The 18706-nt window shown below is 53.1% G+C and overlaps 1 protein-coding gene across 1 annotated transcript in view; it reads left to right on the forward strand.

The window, feature by feature from the left end:
- LOC119878575 (ankyrin repeat domain-containing protein 27-like) overlaps positions 1–17335 on the forward strand; it is a gene marked incomplete at its 3' end in the record, with an annotated part of 33296 nt that extends 15961 nt beyond the window's left edge. The window contains 17 exon segments of the mRNA XM_038589191.1: positions 2187–2297; positions 3753–3909; positions 4659–4813; positions 5198–5257; positions 5344–5397; positions 5513–5578; positions 5666–5742; positions 6761–6882; positions 8263–8341; positions 8849–8981; positions 14015–14107; positions 14875–15002; positions 15824–15906; positions 16291–16329; positions 16332–16521; positions 16865–16901; positions 17104–17335. Coding sequence (XP_038445119.1) covers positions 2187–2297; positions 3753–3909; positions 4659–4813; positions 5198–5257; positions 5344–5397; positions 5513–5578; positions 5666–5742; positions 6761–6882; positions 8263–8341; positions 8849–8981; positions 14015–14107; positions 14875–15002; positions 15824–15906; positions 16291–16329; positions 16332–16521; positions 16865–16901; positions 17104–17335 — 1816 coding nt within the window.
- Between the last annotated feature and the right edge of the window lie 1371 nt (positions 17336–18706).

The raw sequence follows: 18706 nt of genomic DNA on the forward strand, positions 1-18706 counted from the left end.
CTTCAGCCGTGGTCAGTTCAGTGGCCCTGTCACATGTCATTTCTGCCCGCCTCTTGCTCTCCACCCTTGGCCACTGGATTATCTTCTTTTTTTTATTTTAAAGATTTATTTTTATTTATTTATGATAGGCATAAGAGAGAGAGAGAGGCAGAGACACAGGCAGAGGGAGAAGCAGGCTCCATGCAGGGAGCCCAACGTGGGACTCGATCCCAGGACTCCAGGATCATGCCCTGGGCCGAAGGCAGGCGCTAAACCGCTGAGCCACCCTGGGATCCCCGGTCACTGGATTATCTTGAAGCAAATCCCAGAAAATTATGTCAGGTGGTCCTGTGGCTTCATCTGTAGGTGTTTAGGAATGTGGCTTTAGATGGCAGGGCCTCTTCAAAAACGTAACCGCAACGCCCGTTATCACAGTGATTCTTCAGTATTGCCAACTCCCCTGTCCCCGTTCACATTTCCCATGTGGTCTCGTAATTGCCTGTCTCACAGTGGGTTGGTTGGGATCAGGACCCAGGGGAGAGCCACAGGTCACGCTGGGATCGATGAGGGAGTCTGTCCTTCCTCCTCACTGTGGGGCACAGAGGGGTGCAGAGGGGCACAGAGGCGTGCGTACCCCGTGTGTAAGGCAGGCTCAGTGTTGACGTCCGTGTGGCCTGGTGAAACCGTCTCCCCTGTCTTCTCCCCGCTTTTCCATTTCCTCTTCCCCTTTCCTCGTTTTCTCCCTTTGTGCCTTTGCAGTTCATCCATCCGGGCGGGTCATCCCAGAGAGCTTCCCGCATCCTGGCCCCCGGCGGAGGGTCCCCTGTTCACGGCCTAGTAAATCCAGATGTTGATCCGAGTCTGTCTCAGTTGTTTGAGGAGAGGCCAGACCACTTGGTCCACGGGGCGGCCTCCTTCCCTCCACAAGTGCCTCCTGCTGTGAGAGGAGAGGCTGAGCTGCTCCTTCTCCCCGGGCCCGAGGAGGCCCCGGGTGACAGTGGCTCTCCGGGCTGTGGGGTCTCGCGGGGTCTGGGCTGAGGCCAGGACAGGGGTCAGGAAGTCTGCAGGAGTGTGAGTCAGGGCTGCACCCGCCACTCACCTGCTGCATGACCCTGGACAGGTTCCTTAGCTTCCTTGAGCCTCAGTTTCCTTGTCTGTACGATATTGGTAGCCTGGAAGCCGTTTGCTTGGGGGATGGGGGTGAGGAGATAGGGCTCTGAGGGACGGCGCCACCTGGGCCCTCTTCCTTCTGAGTACACTTGAGTCCAAGAGGGTCCCCCAGCCGCCGCGCACAGAGACCACAGTTGACCTCTCAGGTGGAGCCTGCCCCAAAGAGAGTCTGGCACCCCGGCCTACCTTGGTGGTGGCCGCAGTCTGCCAGAGGAAGCCACGTTTCTGTGGTTCATATTACCAACTATGATCACAACTAGGATTAAAAAAAAAGTAGGGCAGCCCTGGTGGCACAGCGGTTTAGCGCCGCCTGCAGCCCAGGGCGTGATCCTGGAGACCCGGGATGGAGTCCCATGTCAGGCTCCCTGCATGGAGCCTGCTTCTCCCTCTGCCTGTGTCTCTGCCTCTCTCTCTCTCTCTCTCTCTCTCTCTCTCTCTCCCCCTCTGTGTCTCTATGAATAAATAAAATCTTAAAAATAAATAAATAATTAATTAAAAAAAAGAAGAGAAAAGGGATCCCTGGGTGGCGCAGCGGTTTGGCGCCTGCCTTTGGCCCAGGGCGTGATCCTGGAGACCCACATCAGGCTCGCGGTGCATGGAGCCTGCTTCTCCCTCTGCCTGTGTCTCTGCCTCTCTCTCTCTCTCTCTCTCTCTGTGACTATCATAAATAAATAAAAATTTAAAAAAAAAAATTAAAAAAAAAAAAAAAGGAAGAGAAAAAAGAGTGTCTTCAAGGTGCAGCGTTTCCCATTCCAGCAATGGGACTGCGTGTGGCTTTTCAGTTTCACCTTTCTCTTCTTTCCAAAGTACCCTGTCTCCCTTGGGAGTCGTCCCCAGACCTGTTGAGAACAGAGTGGGGCACCTGGCGTTGGCTGGAGTGGGGGGACCCAGTGGGTGTGGGAACCAGCCTGGGGGCTGCGGCCGCCCGTCTATCACCGCCCCCCCCCCCCCCCCCCGCGTCACGTGGTCCTGCCCTCCAGGAGGTGAAGCTGCGGGTGGCCCATCCTGTAGCCCTCCCCCCCGCCTGTGTTTTCCAGGTCCTGGTGCCTTGCAAAGGAAGCTTGTCGAGCAGTGTTCAGTCCACTTGTCAGTTTGAATCTTATATTTTGATACCCGTGGAAGAACACTTTCAGACCTTGAATGGAAAGGTATGCATTCGGTCGTGGGCCAGCCAGGGTCCCTAACTAGGCCTCTGTCCTGGAGGAGGGGGGAAGGGGGGTGGGGAAGGCACAGGGCCGCTCTCCCTCGGGGTGGCTCTGGAACACCTCCTGAACCCAGTCCTTCAGTGACCAGTTTTACGTCTGTTCTCCCGAAAGCTCACCAGTTTCTTGGCCACAAATTGGACGGGGCATCAGTTTAAATTTTTTAGAAAACAGGGTTTTGAAGTCCTGTCGAACCTTCAGAAAGCCTCGGTAAAGTGCGAAGGACTCTCCTCTACTCTTCCCCCACGGTGGTCAGGGTTAGCATCCTGGCCACATTTGCTTGGTCATCCGTCTCTCTCCCCCGCACCCCCACGTGCTACCTGGCGCTGCCTTTTCCGAGCCTTTTTCAGGAAAAGAGTGGATTGCAGACACCACATCCCTTTATTCAAAAATGTGTGTTTCCTGCGTGACCACAGCAGGGCGACCACACTCAGGAAAGGCTCCATGAATAGGATGCTGCTCAACATACTGTCCTCAGACGAATTGTGCTAATTATACAGATTATATACCCTTTCACAGAATTTGATTTTTTTTTTCTTTTTCGATCCGGGATTGGGCAAGGCATTCAGTTGTTGGTCTTTTTAGTTTCCTTCGATTTGGCATGGTCCTGGGGCTGTCTTTGTGTTTCGGGACTTGGGCGGCTTGTTTTGCTTTGTGGCCTCTTCCTCAGCATGGGGTTCTCAGAGCTTGAGAGGGTGTTTTATCTTTCTCCGCGTGCTCAGCAGCAGGAGATGCAGGAAGGCAGTCTCTCTCATCCTCGCTGTGACCTTTGGGGTCCGCATTTTCTTACATAGTGGAGATGGATGGATTGGGGGGGGCTGGTCCTCAGTGGGGTTGGAGTGGGCCCAGGTGCCCGGTGTTGGCCCTTCAGCTCATGGGCCCCTTGGCAGGAGCAGAGACAGGACGCAGGGTGACTGATGTGCCAGCTTGGGTTGGGGCCCCGCCCCACACTGGTACTGTTGGCTTGCTCTCTTCGGGGAGAGGACTGAGGAGTCCAGCTTATCGTGTGGCCTGTCTGCCCGGGCACTGGGCCCGGGGCCGGAATGCTGAATGTGGCTGGGACAGCAGCCTGTCACCCCGGCCCCTTGCAGTCCCGGGACATCCCAGGACAGCCTTCTTCCTTCCTCCTTTCCCGGAGGGTACAGGCTTTCTTCTGCCCTGAGGACCAGCTTAATGCTTCTCTGTCACAGTATTGAGAAAGCATCAGCCGCGGCTACAGGGCAAACAGAGAGGAAAAAAAATTTTTAGTATCAAAAAGCAAACTGGAAGAGTGTTCATGCTCCCTGCCTCCCAAACCCCCACTGGAGCGAAGGCGGGCAGGTGGGAAAAGGCGGCCAGGCCGAGCGGGGGATCAACAGTCACCCCCTGGCCACTGGTGCAGTGACGGCTCTCTTGTTCCAGGATGTCTTTATACAGGGAAACAGGATTAAATTAGGAGCTGGTTTCGCCTGTCTTCTCTCAGTGCCCATTCTCTTTGAAGAAACTTTCTACAATGAAAAAGAAGAAAGTTTCAGCATACTGTGTATAGCCCATCCTTTGGAAAAGAGAGAGAGTTCAGGTATTCTGGGAGAGAACTCCTTTCTCCTGATTTGGAGAATTGTGTGTGTCGACCTTTGCTCCTGACATGGTTGCTATAAATGTCCCATAAAATATTCAAGAGCCCTCTAGAAGCCTACGTAAGTAATGTTACAGTACTTCCCCCAGTACTGAATCAAAAAGTCATCTTGAGCAAAGACAGTGTGGCTGGGGGCTGCTGTGTACGGTTGCACAGGTTGGACATTACACAATTCCAGGAGGCAGCATTGATGTAGACCCGTGTGAATGTTGCCCCCTGGAGTTGTGCAGAGGGGTAGCCCTGGTTTTGGTACTGGGCCTCAGCTTTAGGGCTAGCTCTTACACCATTATTGCCCACCCAGCCCCAGTGCCTCTTTGAGAGCTCATTATTTTTAATAAGCAATAATTCTTCAGCTGTTCCAGGAAGTTGAGATGGCAGTGTGCTAAATGTACTCTGAGGCCTTTATTGCCAGGAACCAGTGCTTCTTCAGCAGAGCCTCATGGGTCATGCCCATGGTCTCAAATTGTTTTGTCCAAGGAAAAGGCTTCCAGGGGGCTGGGCTCTCTGGACTTCGAGCTGTCCTGTAACTAGGCTGCTCTTGGGCCGTATCTTGAAATAATTCCTGTCCTCTCCTGGAAGATGGGGCTCCAGACCCTGGCGGGGGGTGGGGGAGCAGGGCAACGGATGTGGAACTTCCCCCACTAGGAAACTGTGACGGCTTCAGCCAGCCTGACCCTCCGTCTCTTTTTCAGAAGAGCCTTCAACATCTTCCGATCCCTTTTCCCTGAAAACCATCGAAGACGTGAGAGAGTTTTTGGGAAGACACGCGGAGAGATTTGACAGGAGCATTGCCTCTTTCCAGCGAACCTTCAGGGAATGTGAAAGAAAGAGCCTCCGTCAGCACATAGTCAGTAGCTGCGTCTTGTTTTGCCAGGCATGCCCTGTCTCAGGCCAATTCAAGAACAATCCAGAACTTCCACTGTTGGAAGTTTTGTTTAAATGTTTCTCTCTAACTATAAAAGTAGTGTAAGCCCCTGGAGAAACTTGAGCAGTGATTATTGTTACCATCTTAGTGTTAACCCCAAGGCAAATTTTTTCTCTTAACCCTTCATGCATTTACACTTAAAAAAATTACATAATTTGAGAAGCCTGTATTAGGACTTAAAGTTGTCACCCAGCAAACATTATCTAGTGAAATGTTCTCACTGTGGGACGTGTCACGCGTTCTGGGCTTTGTGTTGTGGCCTCGGATTACGGGAGTGACCTGCTTCTCCGCTCTGTCGTTGCGCAGGACTCGGTGAATGCTCTCTACACCAAATGCCTCCAGCAGCTTCTGAGGGACTCTCACCTGGTAAGCAGTAGGACTCTCAAAGGAGAGGACTGCAGTTTGCCCACATGCCAGTGCCAGCTCCTTAACGGTACCTTCTTGTCCTCCAGAAAATGCTTGCCAAGCAGGAGGCCCAGATGAATCTGCTGAAGCAGGCCGTGGAGGTAAGAGGGCAGGGCAGTGAGGGGAGAGAAGGCAGCGGTGCCGGGGCGGTGGGAGGAACCTCTCCCTGTCACCTCTGTGCACCTGGAACGGGGGATCTGTTCGTTGATTCCACAGATGTATGTCCAGCATGATATTTATGATCTGATCTTTAAGTACGTGGGGACCATGGAGGCGAGCGAGGTAGGTCCTAAATCACCATCAGCCTCGTTGGGAGCCTCATTCTAAGCTTTTCGAGAAACCTGAAGCTCTGTTAACATGTGTCGCTAGGATGCTGCCTTTAACAAAATCACAAGAAGCCTTCAAGATCTTCAGCAGAAAGACATTGGTGTGAAACCCGAGTGCAGGTAAGATTTGTGCTGCAGCGGCTTGGCGTCCTCAGAGGCTGGGGCTGCTCCTTCTGGAAACAGGGCTCTCAGCGGCAGGGACTGCACACAGACTTAGTTCATACTGAAGACCGGTGTGGTGACTTGTGACCAGAGACCAAGGACTGAGGTTGGCAGACGACTGTTCTGTGGCTGTCACCCTCCTGCACCTGCTGCCAGCATGTCAGCTGGGTGGGAGCTCCAGGGGAGGGGTCTTGCATAGCTGGTCCCTCGACAGGCACGCCGCTTGCTCGTCCAAGTGGGTCCTGCATGCAGACATCACTCCTCACCTGGAGTGATGGAGGCCTCCCGGAGAGGGACCTGCTTTTTTTTTTTTAATATATATTTTTTAAATTTATTTATTCATGAGAGAGAGAGAGAGAGAGAGGCAGAGGGAGAAGCAGGGTCCATGCAGGGAGCCCAATGCGGGACTCAATCTCAGGACTCCAGGACCACGCCCTGGGCCGAAGGCAGGCACTAAACCACTGAGCCACCCAGGGATCCCCCAGGGACCTGCTTTTGAATTAATTTATGTTTCTTTAGGCTCTAAAAATGTCTTAAGTGTTTATGTTTAAACTATTAATGCCTCTGAGCTCTCTTACTCGGGGGCTAAGGATTTTTTTCCCCCTAATTTTTTGGTGCAGCTGCAATACCATTTTGCATCATAAATGGAACATTCAAAGGGGTTGAGTTTTGCCATTGATTTGGTTCAGGTTGCTTCTTGAGTTTTTTTTAGGGAGGTGGAGAGTGGGAGAAGCAGGCTCCCTGCTGAGCAAGGAGCCCCATGCAGGCTCAGTCCCAGAACTCTGGGATCATGACCTGAGCCAAAGGCAGATGCCTAACTGACTGAGCCACCCGGGTGCCCCTGCTTTTGAGTTTCTATTTTTGTTTCTTACAGTTTGTCGTAAGGAGTGTTAATCTGCGGTATGCTATTAGATCAGGGGAGGAGGGACCTCACGCTGTGTGGTCTTAAGTTGTCACTTTCCAAATTATTTTACAGCTTCAACATACCTCGTGCAAAGAGAGAGCTGGCTCAGCTGAACAAATGCACCTCACCACAGCAGAAGTTGATTTGTTTGCGAAAGGTGGTGCAGCTCATCACACAGTCCCCCAGCCAGAGAGGTTTGTGCTCAGGGAAGGGCCCCAATGGTGGCGTAGACGCCTACGTCTGGATGCAAAAGTCTGTTAAGGAGCAGTTTGTGTTAAAGGATCACACAGATGGGGTGATGTGCCGCAGAGCATCCCAGCTTGAACGCCCCGGAGTCGGCTCTGATGCGTGGGTGCCTAGTAATAGCAGTGAGGGGGTAGGCCAGGCACCGTAAGGGTAAGAGAACAGTGGCCTCAGAAGTGAGCCGGGCTTCCCTTACCTGCATGGGCACCACACGGCCGATCTATAAACCCAAACCCAGGCGGCATAGGTTCTTTGAGAACCTGACTTTTCAGTAGCTTCAGGTTCACACGGTGACACTGTCCGCTCAGGTCTGAACTTGCCAAGATACAACAGTGTGTGTGATTGACTTTAAAGCTCCCGGTGTGTGTTCTGTTGAAGCTGTCATGCTGCCAGGGTGTGGGCGGGTGGCCCCATCAGGACATTCACTGCCATTTGTTTAGCCCAGCGCCAAGTTGCCCACAGCTTCCGCAGCCGTGTTCCAGGCTGAAGATGGTTGGTTGATAAAATTCTTTTGGCTAAAATTATAAAAACCTTTAATCTTAAAAAATGATGCAAGCTGGTGATGGTACATGCGGGTTCCACTGGTCGTTAGACCCTTCTTCCTAATCTTGTGTGTGTTTAAAACTTTCCATTGTAAGAAGTAAAGCAAAATAAGCTAAGAAAAAAGTCAAGGGGAGTCAGACCTGTGTGCGCAGATAGGGGGTGATCGTCACAGTGCGTTAAGTGAAACGAGAGGGAGTGTATATGTACACCTCTAGCGGCATTCCAGGAAAAGGGGGTGGCTACGTATCCATGTGCCCGGTGGTGAGTTCCTGGACTTCTCTGGAAGGTTAGGTGGGAAGTAACAGCAGTAGCCCCTGGGGGACGGTTGGACAGCGGGGATGGGAGAGAAGTCCCGGTTTGTTCCTTTGTGCTATTTGAATTATTAGACATGTGAATAGATCCCTTAAAATATCAAGGTGAAAAAAATGAGAACGAGCTAGATGTGAGCATCAGATTCTTGCAGTGTATAAAACGGAAATGATCTCAGGAGGAAGGAGGCTTTTCGCGGTGACTCTGGCACACCTTTGCCTCGTGTCCACCATTACTGCCTTGAACGGTCCTAGAAGGTGGCGAGGGGTAGTCCGCTTGGGATTTCCTTCTCTTGCGCATGTTTTGAGAATGGTAGGCATTCGTTTTCCCCACAAATGTTCAGGATACTGTAAAGGAAGTTGTGCAGGGGAACTCCTCCCGGATGCGTCGTCTTACTGGATTGTGGTTGGATGGTGGTGGGGAGCTGATACACCTGTTGGTCTCACGATGACTTGGAACATGTGTTTCCCCCCCTACAGTTAACTTGGAGACCATGTGTGCTGATGATCTGCTGTCGGTCCTGTTGTATTTGCTTGTGAAAACAGATATCCCTAATTGGTAATATTTTCTGTTAAAATACTTTTTCAAACTGGCAGCATTGTACCGGGGTGGTTTCAGTATAACTCCAGGAAATCGAGCGCCCCTTAGGAGTTCATTGTGGTGTCGGCCGTGCCTTCGTCCTGCAGAGGATGGCGGTCATTCCATCTACAGATGGGGAAACTGAGGCCCAGAGAGCTTATGTCTCTTGTTCTGGAACATGCAGCTAGTCAGTGACTGAGCGGGAAGCTGACTCCAGTTCTGTTTGACTCCAAAGCCCATCCTCTCCTGACAGGAACCTCTGGTTCACTTTACAATAATCAGCTTTTTAAAAACTAGTATGCTCCAGGAGAGGACCCGGTAGTTTTACTTACTTTCCTAATTGCACATGCTCTAGAGGTTAAGGGGGTAGCAGTCACAGCTCCCTGGAGCTAAGCAGCGCCTGTCACTCACGCCAGTGGTGCTGTTTCTGGAGAAGTGTTGTTAATTGGCTACACAACAGTGAAACTTTTTTCTTCCTTTTGTTAGGATGGCAAATTTGAGTTATATCAAGAACTTCAGATTTAGCAGCTCAGCAAAAGATGAATTGGGATATTGTCTGACCTCGATTGAGGCTGCGATTGAATATATTCGGCAAGGAAGCCTCTCCGTGAAGCCACCCGTAAGATCCCTCCTGCCCTGGCCTTTCTTTGTGGGCGTCAGGGCATGTTTGGTAGAGTTCTGAGGTTGGTGGGAGGGGAGAGGGTCTTTTTTTTTTTTTAAGATTTTATTTATTTATTTTGAGAGAGAATGAGCACGAGTGGGGCAGGGGGTGGGTGGTCATGGACAGAGGGAGACGGAGAGGGAGAGGCAGGCTCCCTGCTGAGTGGAGAACCCGATGCTGGACTTGATTCCAGGACTCTGGGATCATGACCTGAGCTGAAGGCAGATGCTTAACCAACTGAGCCACTCGGGTGCCCCAGGGGAGGGGGATTCTTAGATGGTCTCCCAGGAACGGGGGCCTCTGGCCTCTGCCACCTAAGGGCTGGGCGGCTTCGCAGACACCCAGCAGACTGAAACGCTGAGCACCCAGTTGGTTGTGAAAGTTGGCAGGACATGACCGGGAGTCGCACACTTAAAATCCTGCTTCTTTAGTCCTCGCCATTCTCAAAAGCACACAGGCAGAAGGGGCGAGCTAGAAACCCTCAGCGTGGATGTCTAGGCAAGAGATGAGATCATTAATATGTGCAGTTTTGGGACTCACTGGCCTTATTGCGATTTTCTTGGCGAGCTCTGCTGAGGGGAGGTGATTGTATTCTATGTGAAGCTGAGAATCTTAAACCAAGACTGCATGGCTGGCCGATTTCACCAGGTGGCAAAATGTGACAGTACGCACAGAAATCACAAAGCTGAGATTAATAAGATGAAGAGATTACTGTATTAACAAGCCTGAGGATTGAACATTCACTTGATCTTAATTTTCTGCTGATGTTAGAATCTCCGAAAGTAATGATAAGTTAAAGTATCTGGAAAAAACCACAGGCCAGGGATCCCTGGGTGGCGCAGCGGTTTAGCGCCTGCCTTTGGCCCAGGGCGCGATCCTGGAGACCCGGGATCGAATCCCACGTCGGGCTCCCGGTGCATGGAGCCTGCTTCTCCCTCTGCCTGTGTCTCTGCCTCTCTCTCTCTCTCTCTCTCTCTCACTGTGTGCCTATCATAAATAAATAAAATTAAAAACAAAACAAAACAAAACAAAACCACAGGCCTGTCCAGACAGGTGCGCTTGGGTGAAAGCAGTTCCCCTGAATTCAGTCATGGTGACAGTGTTATGTGCTTTCCCGTCTTTTTCCCACCTGGGTCTACGTCACATAATTTAAATTATGTTGTATATAGCGTTTTATATTATTTTCCCCCAAAAGAATAGGGGGTTGGTTTTTTTCTTCTTCTGATTGGGAGACTAGCGTTTGCAATATACTTTTGACCCTTGAACAACATGGGGGCTGACCCTGCACGTCGTTGAAAATCTGCATGTAACTTGTGACTCCCCCAAAACTTAACTACTAGGAGCCTCCTGGTGACCAGAAGCCTTACTGATAATATTAACAGTTGATTAGCACCTATTTCGTAGGTTATATGTATCATATACCGTATTCTTACAATAAAGTCAGCTGGAGAAAAAACATCATTAAGAAAATCAGAAGAGAACACATGTTTAGACACGTTTGTACTGTGTCTGTCGCCGTGTAAGTGGACCCGTGCAGGTCACACCTGTGTCATTCAAGGGCCAGCTGCCTCCTGTTACGGTGAAGACAGCAGATACCTCTCACGAACTCACTAGCTGGGGATGACTTGTTAAGTGTCTTGGTAGGTCTTTTTTCTGTGCCTATACAAGTGTTTTTTTTTTTTTAATAAAGAAGTTTTATTTATTTTAGAGAGACAAGAGAGTGTGCGTGCATGAACGGGGGCAGGAGCAGAGGGAGAGGGAGAGGGAAAGAATCTCAAGCAGACCCCATGCTGAGCACGGAGCCTGATGCCGGGCTGGACTCTGGGCTTGATCCCATGACCCTAAGATCATGACCTGAGCCAAAACCAAGAGTTGGGTGCCCCACCCACTGAGCCACCCAGGCACCACTGTACAATTGTGTGTGTGTGTGTGTTTTTTAAAAGATTGTACTCATTTGTTCATGAGAGAGAGGCAGAGACACAGGCAGAGGGAGAAGCAGACTCCCCTGCAGGGAGCCCAATGTGGGACTCGATCCTGGGACCCCAGGATCATGCCCTGGGCTGAAGGCAGACGCTCAACTGCTGAGGTTGCCCCTACAATTGTATTTTTTTAAAATTTGAGATTATGCTCCTCTTGTTGGCATGTAGGCTGATGGTCAGAATCGCCTGATGCCTCCTGATGGGGCTGGGGGTGTCCCTTGTCACCTGGAGGGAGGCTCTTCAGCCTCCTTGCTGCCCCAATAACCTCACAGTGGCCACCCCACTTGCTTACTTACTGTGGCATGTGGGCAGGAAGGCCAACATCTGAAGCCTTTGACTGGAGTGTGAGGAAGTGGCTGACCACACGGCACCAGTCGGCTTCCCACACCCACCTGGACTTCAGACGACATCCCAAGAGGGGTTGGGGGAGTTGTTTTGTTTTTTTTCTTTTTGACTTATTTATTTCTAAAGATTTTATTTTTTTAAGATTTATTTATTTATGAATGAGAGACAGAGAGAGAGAGGCAGAGACACAGGCAGGGGGAGAAGCAGGCTCCATGCAGGGAGCCTGACGTGGGACTCGATCCCGGGTCTCCAGGATCACACCCTGGGCAGAAGGCGGTGCTAAACTGCTGAGCCACCAGGGCTGCCCTAAAGATTTTTATTTGTTTGTTTGTTTATGACACACAGAGAGAGAGAGGGGGGCAGAGACACAGGCAGAGGGAGAAGCAGGCTCCATGCAGGGAGCCTGACGTGGGTCTCGATCTCGGGACCCCAGGATCATGCCCTGGGCCAAAGGCAGGCACTAAACCGCTGAGCCATCCAGGGATCCCCAAGATTTTATTTTTAAGTAACCTCTACACCCACTGTGGGGCTTGAACTCACAGCCCGAGATCAGGAGTCACGTGCTCCACCCACGGAGCAGCCGGGTGGCCCCTGCATGTGCTGGCTTGAGCCCGGCCTTTGGTTGTAGTGTGCACAGCCCGTGGGCAGGGTGGGGACCCAGCCCCGTGCACCCTTCGTGTCTGAGCTGTCTGCCCCTGGCCTTGGTCCTGCCTTCTGGATGCGGGTGGTGGGTCCCGGCAGATGTTGGGAGGAGCTGTGCCTCCTCCCTCCAGCTGGCCGTGCAGCCCGCCCCTGGGTCTCGAGTGGGTCAGGCCTGACGGAACAGGTGTGGCGGCCTCCTTGTCTTTTGTGATTCCAGCACTGAGATGCCACCTTGGCACTGCATCAGCCTTAGCTGCCGACTGGCTTCTGTCAGCGCAGTTGTGTCTAGGACTGTGAGGCCACTGCTATGTGTCGGTGCCCTTTCCTGGGGAAGGAGCTCAAATGTGTATCTGCATGGCAGGTGAGGTTTCTGGAAAGTGTTAGGACTAAATATTAGTAAGTCAAATTTTGTTTTCCTGTTGCCTCTTTATATACTGTGATAGAGTTTCACAGAAATTTCCCCCCACGAAATAATTGTACCTAAGGTGACCGTATATATGTTCTTTAAGCATAAAGACTTAAAAGTCTCATAAATAAGGGCCCTTGGATAGCTCAGTGGTTTAGCACCTGCCTTCAGCTCAGGGCATGATCCTGGGGTCCCAGGATCAAGTCCCGCGTCGGGCTTCCTGCAGGGAGCCTGCTTCTCCCTCTGCCTGGGTCTCTGCCTCTTTCTGTGTGTCTCTCATGAATAAATAAATAAAATCTTAAAAAAGAAAGTCTCGTAGGTAAAGACCAGCTTTTTGAAAATGAGCATTTTTGGGATGACTCTAGTTTAACCTTTGTTGACCAAAAACCGGGAGAATCCTGAAAGAATTGGTCGCTTCTCTGTTCCAGCTTTGCAGGCTTCTGGTCTTTGTCACTTTACTGGGTTTCTAATAAACCCCCAAATGGATCCGAGCTGGTATGCTGTCTCTTGTGGTAGGTCGCTTCTCCTTGAGGATTCAGGCCCCGAGGATCTGCCTCTCGTCATCGCTGCCCTTCGTCTAGTTACCCGGAGTGGAGGAAGGGACCCCCAATTTACTGAGCAACGACGTCTTTGATGTTTCTCTGACCCTCAGCTGCTTGGCTAGAAATCACTGAATAGAACAAGTTGTTAGAGCTTTCCGTAGCACGTGGCAGCTGGGAGCAAAGCAGCTCTCATGCTAGGGGGTTGGCGCGGGTCCGTGAGCCTAACCCTCTGAGGGCAGCTGTGGGGGCCTGAGAGAGGACCCCAGGAACGGGCCATCCCCTCGGTGCCACCGGGCTCTGAGGCAGAGCCTGAAGGCCCGTAGACAGCCTCATCCCGTACTGTTGTCAGGGCTCGGTGGGTTCTGGCAGCAGCTGGCTGGGGGAGATGCTTCACATCCCACCGAGACTTTCTTGAGGACGTTAATTTGTCCTTGGTCAAGCTGCAGGTGCTCCAGTGAGCACCAAAACGTCTCCCTAGGCAATATTTCATAAAGGAAGGATGTGGTTTTATATTTTTGTATCTAAGTAGACGTTACCTGTGATGCAAAGACCTCAATCTATTATTTGAGGTGGACCCCGGCGTATTGTAGGATTTGGGAACAGTGGCCATGCTCGTCTGCTATTTTGGTAGATATGTTCAGAAAGCAAGACTCCTCTCTCCTGCTGGTTGACACTGGGAAATCTAGAACCACCTGTTGGATGGTTTTCCTCTCTGTGCCCAGAGAAAGTGGCAGGGCACCGGGCTGTGCGGGCGTTAGGACAGCGGCTTGAGGCCAGGAGGCGGCCAGGGCAAAATCCAGGCTTCCCTCCGGAGGAGGGTGGTGCGTACGTGCTACATTCCACACGTGTGTGCACATAGGCGTGTGCCTGCACACCCCCGGGCCCCAGGCCCCCTGGCAGCCACCACTGCCCTTCTCCCAGCCTGATGAGGATCTGGTCTCCGGCTCCGGGAGGGAGGCGCCGCCGATCCCGTTCTGTGCACAAGAAGCGAGGCCTGGTCCCGGGTTCCCCACCGAAGGATCTGCTCTAACATCTTGCGCCACGTTGATGAAACAGGTGATTGGGTGTTTCCTGCAGGAGTCGGAGGGGTTTGGTGACAGACTGTTCCTGAAGCAGAGAATGAGCTTACTGTCTCAGATGACTTCAACTCCCATTGATTGTCTGTTTAAGGTAAGACACCAGGAAGTCCTTGGGGGCGCAGGTCGGCGGGGGGGGGGGGGGGGGGGGGGGGGTCACCCAGCCTTCCGCATCTCCGGAGTCTCTACTGAATCCGTCAGGGCAGTCTGCTCGGTTAAACACTGACGAAGTTCATTTCGTGCTCACAGCGGGTGGTAGGGATGCTGCGCCCTCCCCCCCGGGTGTGCCTCCCGTAGCAGGGGGTTCATGGAGCACCCAGGGAGCCTCCCAGGGGCAGTGTGCTCCCAGGACATCTCACTGCCCGAGGGGAGCAGATCCAGGAATCACGGGGGTGAGCCCGGCACTGCAGCTTGTTCGCTGACGGATCTCTTGCTAAGGCAGCCATTCCCTTTCCCTGCAAACCAGGGCTCTGTTCGGGTGCAGGGAGCAGGAGCGAGGTGTGGTCCAGGGAGGAGTGTGCATCCCACTGGGTTCAGGAGGCACGGTCCTCCCCCACCTCTGTGTTGAGAATATCGTCACGCTGTTGTTTTAAGCTACGGAAGGTCTATAACATTTCCAAAAATAAGGACAGTACAGATGCACCCCCGGGGCCATCTGCGTGGCCATCTCCGTCCGAGTCCGTCTCCACTCCCACCCACTTTCCCCGTCCGCCCAGACTATTTTGAAACACATCCCAGAGAGCAAGTCATGTCATCCATCCGTACATAGATACGGGTTTCTGTAAGGACACTCCAGAAGCTCACGCCATAAGAAGAGAGAGATTCCTTAACGTTGTTAGTATTTTTTATGTCACTTTATAGCACATCGCGTCAGGTAACCAGAAAGAAGTGGAAAGACTCCTGAGCCAAGATGACCAGGATAAAGATGCCGTCCAAAGGATGTGTCACCCTCTGTGCTTCTGTGACGACTGTGAGAAACTTGTCTCTGGGTAAGAGCGTCCCCGTGCAGACTCCGTGTGCCGGGAGGCGGGTGGTGCGGGCCTGGGCAGAGCTTCTCCCCTCGTTTGTTGTGAGATTTTTTTTTTTTTGAAGATTTTATTTATTTACTCATGAGAGACACAGAGAAGCAGAGACACAGGCAGAGGGAGAAGCAGGCTCCATGCAGGGAGCCCCCCACGTGGGACTCGATCGCCCTGGGCCGAAGGTGGCACTAAACTGCTGAGCCACCCAGGGGTCCCCGCATTGTGCGATTTTGCATACCGACCTTACCCTCGCCGCACTTAGTGGCACGCCGCTGGGCTGGATGCCAGAGTAGGCGGCTACAGGGCCTGCCATCCCCAGAAAGTAGATTTTAGGGGGAGGAATGTCAGCCTCTCCCAGTAACCTTTGGGGTTTCCTAACCCTTGTTGGCTGTTTCCCTGGGTATCGAAGCCTAGAGGGGTGGGTGGGGGAGGGATGTCACATGCAGGAGACCCTGCAGGGGCTGGGTGATCTCTGGACCCGCCATCTGTCTGCTAGCCCCAGGACTCTGGCATGTGCGGCCTGGCAGGGAGAGGCTTATCCTTGCCATTCCTAGGGTGTGTTTTCTGGGGGGGGGGGGGTTGGGTTCCATATCTTCTATTTCTCCTCTTTTTTTTAAGAAAGCAAGAAAGCGCAGTAAGGGCAGGGAGGGGCAGAGGGAGAATCTGAAGCAGGCTCCATGCCCAGCGCTGAGCCCTACGCAGGGCTCGATCTCATGACCTGAGCCAAAATCCAGAGTCGGGCGCCCAACCATCTGAACACCCAGGCACCCCTCTTCTCCCTCTTTTAGGAGGCTGAACGATCCCTCCATTGTCACTCCATTTTCCAGAGATGACAGGGGTCACACACCGCTCCATGTGGCCGCCCTCTGTGGTATGTGGGCTTGGGGTGCCCTGTGGTTGGGCTCCTGACGGGGGCCCAGCAGAGGCCTGACTGACCGGGGGCGGCGGAGTCGGGGCAGAAGGGCCGTGTCATGGGCCACCCCCAGGGGCTTTGCTGTTCCCATCAGTGAACTGGTGAACCATGGAGTCTTCCGTGGACACCTAAGACTCTTGCGCTGCCTTCTGTGGCTGAGAGCGGGACCAGAGCCGAGCCCCCTCCGGGCCGCCCAGAGTGGCCTCTGTACCTCTCAGGCAGAAAAACCCCTCCGGGCATGCGTCCTGCCAGGGCAATAAGGGCAAAATGACAGGCCGTGCTGAGTAGGGCTTGGGGAGCCCCTGTGCTTCCTGCTGTGTGGTGAGCCCCTCTGTTCCGCAGGGCAGGCATCCCTCATTGACTTCCTGGTTTCCAGAGGCGCGGGGTAAATGCCACGGACTACCACGGGTCGGCCCCCCTTCACCTCGCCTGCCAGAAGGGCTATCAGAGCGTCACGGTGAGCCCGGCTCCGCTGCAGCCTCGCGCGGGGTGGGGGGGTGCGTGTCTGAGCCCCTGGCACCTTCCGTGGGCCCCCTGGACCCAGACCACTCACTGGCACTTCGGGGATGGAGGGTGGGGCTGCAGGCCTCCTTCTGCAATCTGGGGGGTTTCTGGGGGAAGGAGGAGAGTGAGGATGGGATTGTAAGGGGAGCGCAGGTGCGTAGGGTTGCAGGGAGGATGCACGAGCTCCTCCTGCTGATCCCTCCCCTGTGCCCTCCCACTGTGAGTCCTCCCCCCAGCTATACTCTGAGCCCTCCCCCTGTGCCCTCCCCCCAAACCCTCCCCTTGTGCCCTCCCCACCAAACCCTCCCCCTGTGCCCTCCCCCCCGTGCCCGCCCCCAGCCATCCCCCCAGACCTCCCCACAAGCCCTTCCCCCAGCTATCCTCTATACCCTACCCCCGCCACCTCCCCTAGCCATCCCCCGAGGCCCTACCCCCCAAGCCCTCCCCCTGTGCCCTCCCCACTGAAACCCTCCCCCCAAGCCCTCCTCAGCCCTCCCCCCCAAGCCCTCCTCTCCTCCTGCACCCTCCTCCCCTGAGCCCTCCCCCGCGCCCTCCCCCTGCACCATCACCCCAGCCCTCCCCCGAGCCATCCTCCCTATGCCCTCCCCCACACCCTCCCCCCTGCGCCCTCCCCCTGCACCATCCCCCCAGCCATCCTCCCTGTGCCCTTTTGAGCCCTCCACCCTGGAGCCCTCCCCGCTGAGCCCTCTTCTGCGCTCTCCCCCTGTGCCCTCCCCCTGCACCCTCCCCGGGGGTGCACATCTGCTCACCTGTCCCCTCCTCACCACAGCTGCTGCTGCTGCACTACAAGCCAGCCCCGAGGTGCAAGACAACAACGGCAACCACACCTCTCCACCTGGCCTGCGCCTACGGGCACGAAGATGTAAGTGGTGCTTCCCATCCCCATTCCCCGTCCCTGTGCCCATACCAGGGTGCCTAATCTTCCATTTATCAGTCGTGGCGGACACAGGCCTTCTGATTGGCCTCCCGGCGTGCTTTCTTTTCATGGGTGACTGGAACATTTTGGTGTGTCATTTCTTTTTAATTAAAAAAACCTTAAATTTATTGTAGATGCTCTCCTGAAATAACAGATACCTAAACTTCGATTGCCCCGTTAGCATATCCTGAAATTGAAAGTTATTTTTCATTCATCCCTGCCGCCATCTGGTTCTTACCTTGTTCATACTCAGTTTTTTTAGATTTTACATTTTTTGTAGGTAACAGCGACAATTGTACCGTTTCCATTTCTGCCCCACTTGAACTGCGTGTCTGTGTTACTTTGTCGTAAGCGCTCTCTCTGCTGCATCTTCCTGTGTGATTGATGTGGAAAGATGAGATCGTACCCTACCCACCTTTTTATTTTTTAAGCAGAATACTTATTTTGAAACAATTGTAGGTTCATCTGCAGTTGTAAGGATTAACAGAAGGAGACCCCTTGTACCCTTTACTCCGTTTTCCCCACTGATACCTTCTTATAAATGTGTGGCATATTATTGCTCTACTCATCTTCCTGCAACTTACCTTCTTAACACCACATCCTGGAAACCCTGGAGGCCAGGGAGTGTAGCCCCCGCCCGTACTGTAGTCACCACACAGTGATCTGTTGTGTGTTGTGTCCCTAAGACCACCCCTTGGCTCAGCGCTTTGCTGGGACGACCGATAGGACTCAGCGTATGGTCACCCAGCTATGACCGATTGTAGCCGAAGGACACAAAGCACAGACACCAAGTTGAGGAAAGGTGCACGGATGGAGTCTGGAGGAAACCAGGTGCGAGCTTCAAAGCGTCCCCTCCCCAGGGAGCGTACGTCCTTAGTTCATCCAGCAGGGAGTTGTGACAACAGATCCGGAGGCTTGTCCACCAGGAGAGCTCCGGAGGGACTCAGGGCCCAAGATGTTTGTGGGAAGCTGGTCACCTAAATACCCTGTGCCTGGCACATACCCAAATTCCAGAGTCCTAGAAGGAAAGCAGGTGTTCCGCAGAAACCACATTGTCCCACAATTGATTGATCGATGGATTTAATGTTGAACCATTCTTGAAATTTAAATTCAATCATTAGTTTCAGATGAAGAGGTCGGTGGTTCCTCAGTTGCACGTAACACCCAGGGCTCATTACACCACGTGGCTCCCTAACGCTCATCACCCAGTTAGCCCCCCACCCCTCCCCTCCAGCGACCCTCCGTTTGTTCCCTAGAGTTAAGAGTCTTATGGTTTGTCTCCCTTTCTGATTTCGTCTTGTTTTACTTTTTCCTCTT

The sequence above is a fragment of the Canis lupus genome, unplaced genomic scaffold (genome assembly GCF_011100685.1).
Source record: "Canis lupus familiaris isolate Mischka breed German Shepherd unplaced genomic scaffold, alternate assembly UU_Cfam_GSD_1.0 chrUn_S1743H1939, whole genome shotgun sequence".
NCBI classification, from domain to species: domain Eukaryota; kingdom Metazoa; phylum Chordata; class Mammalia; order Carnivora; family Canidae; genus Canis; species Canis lupus.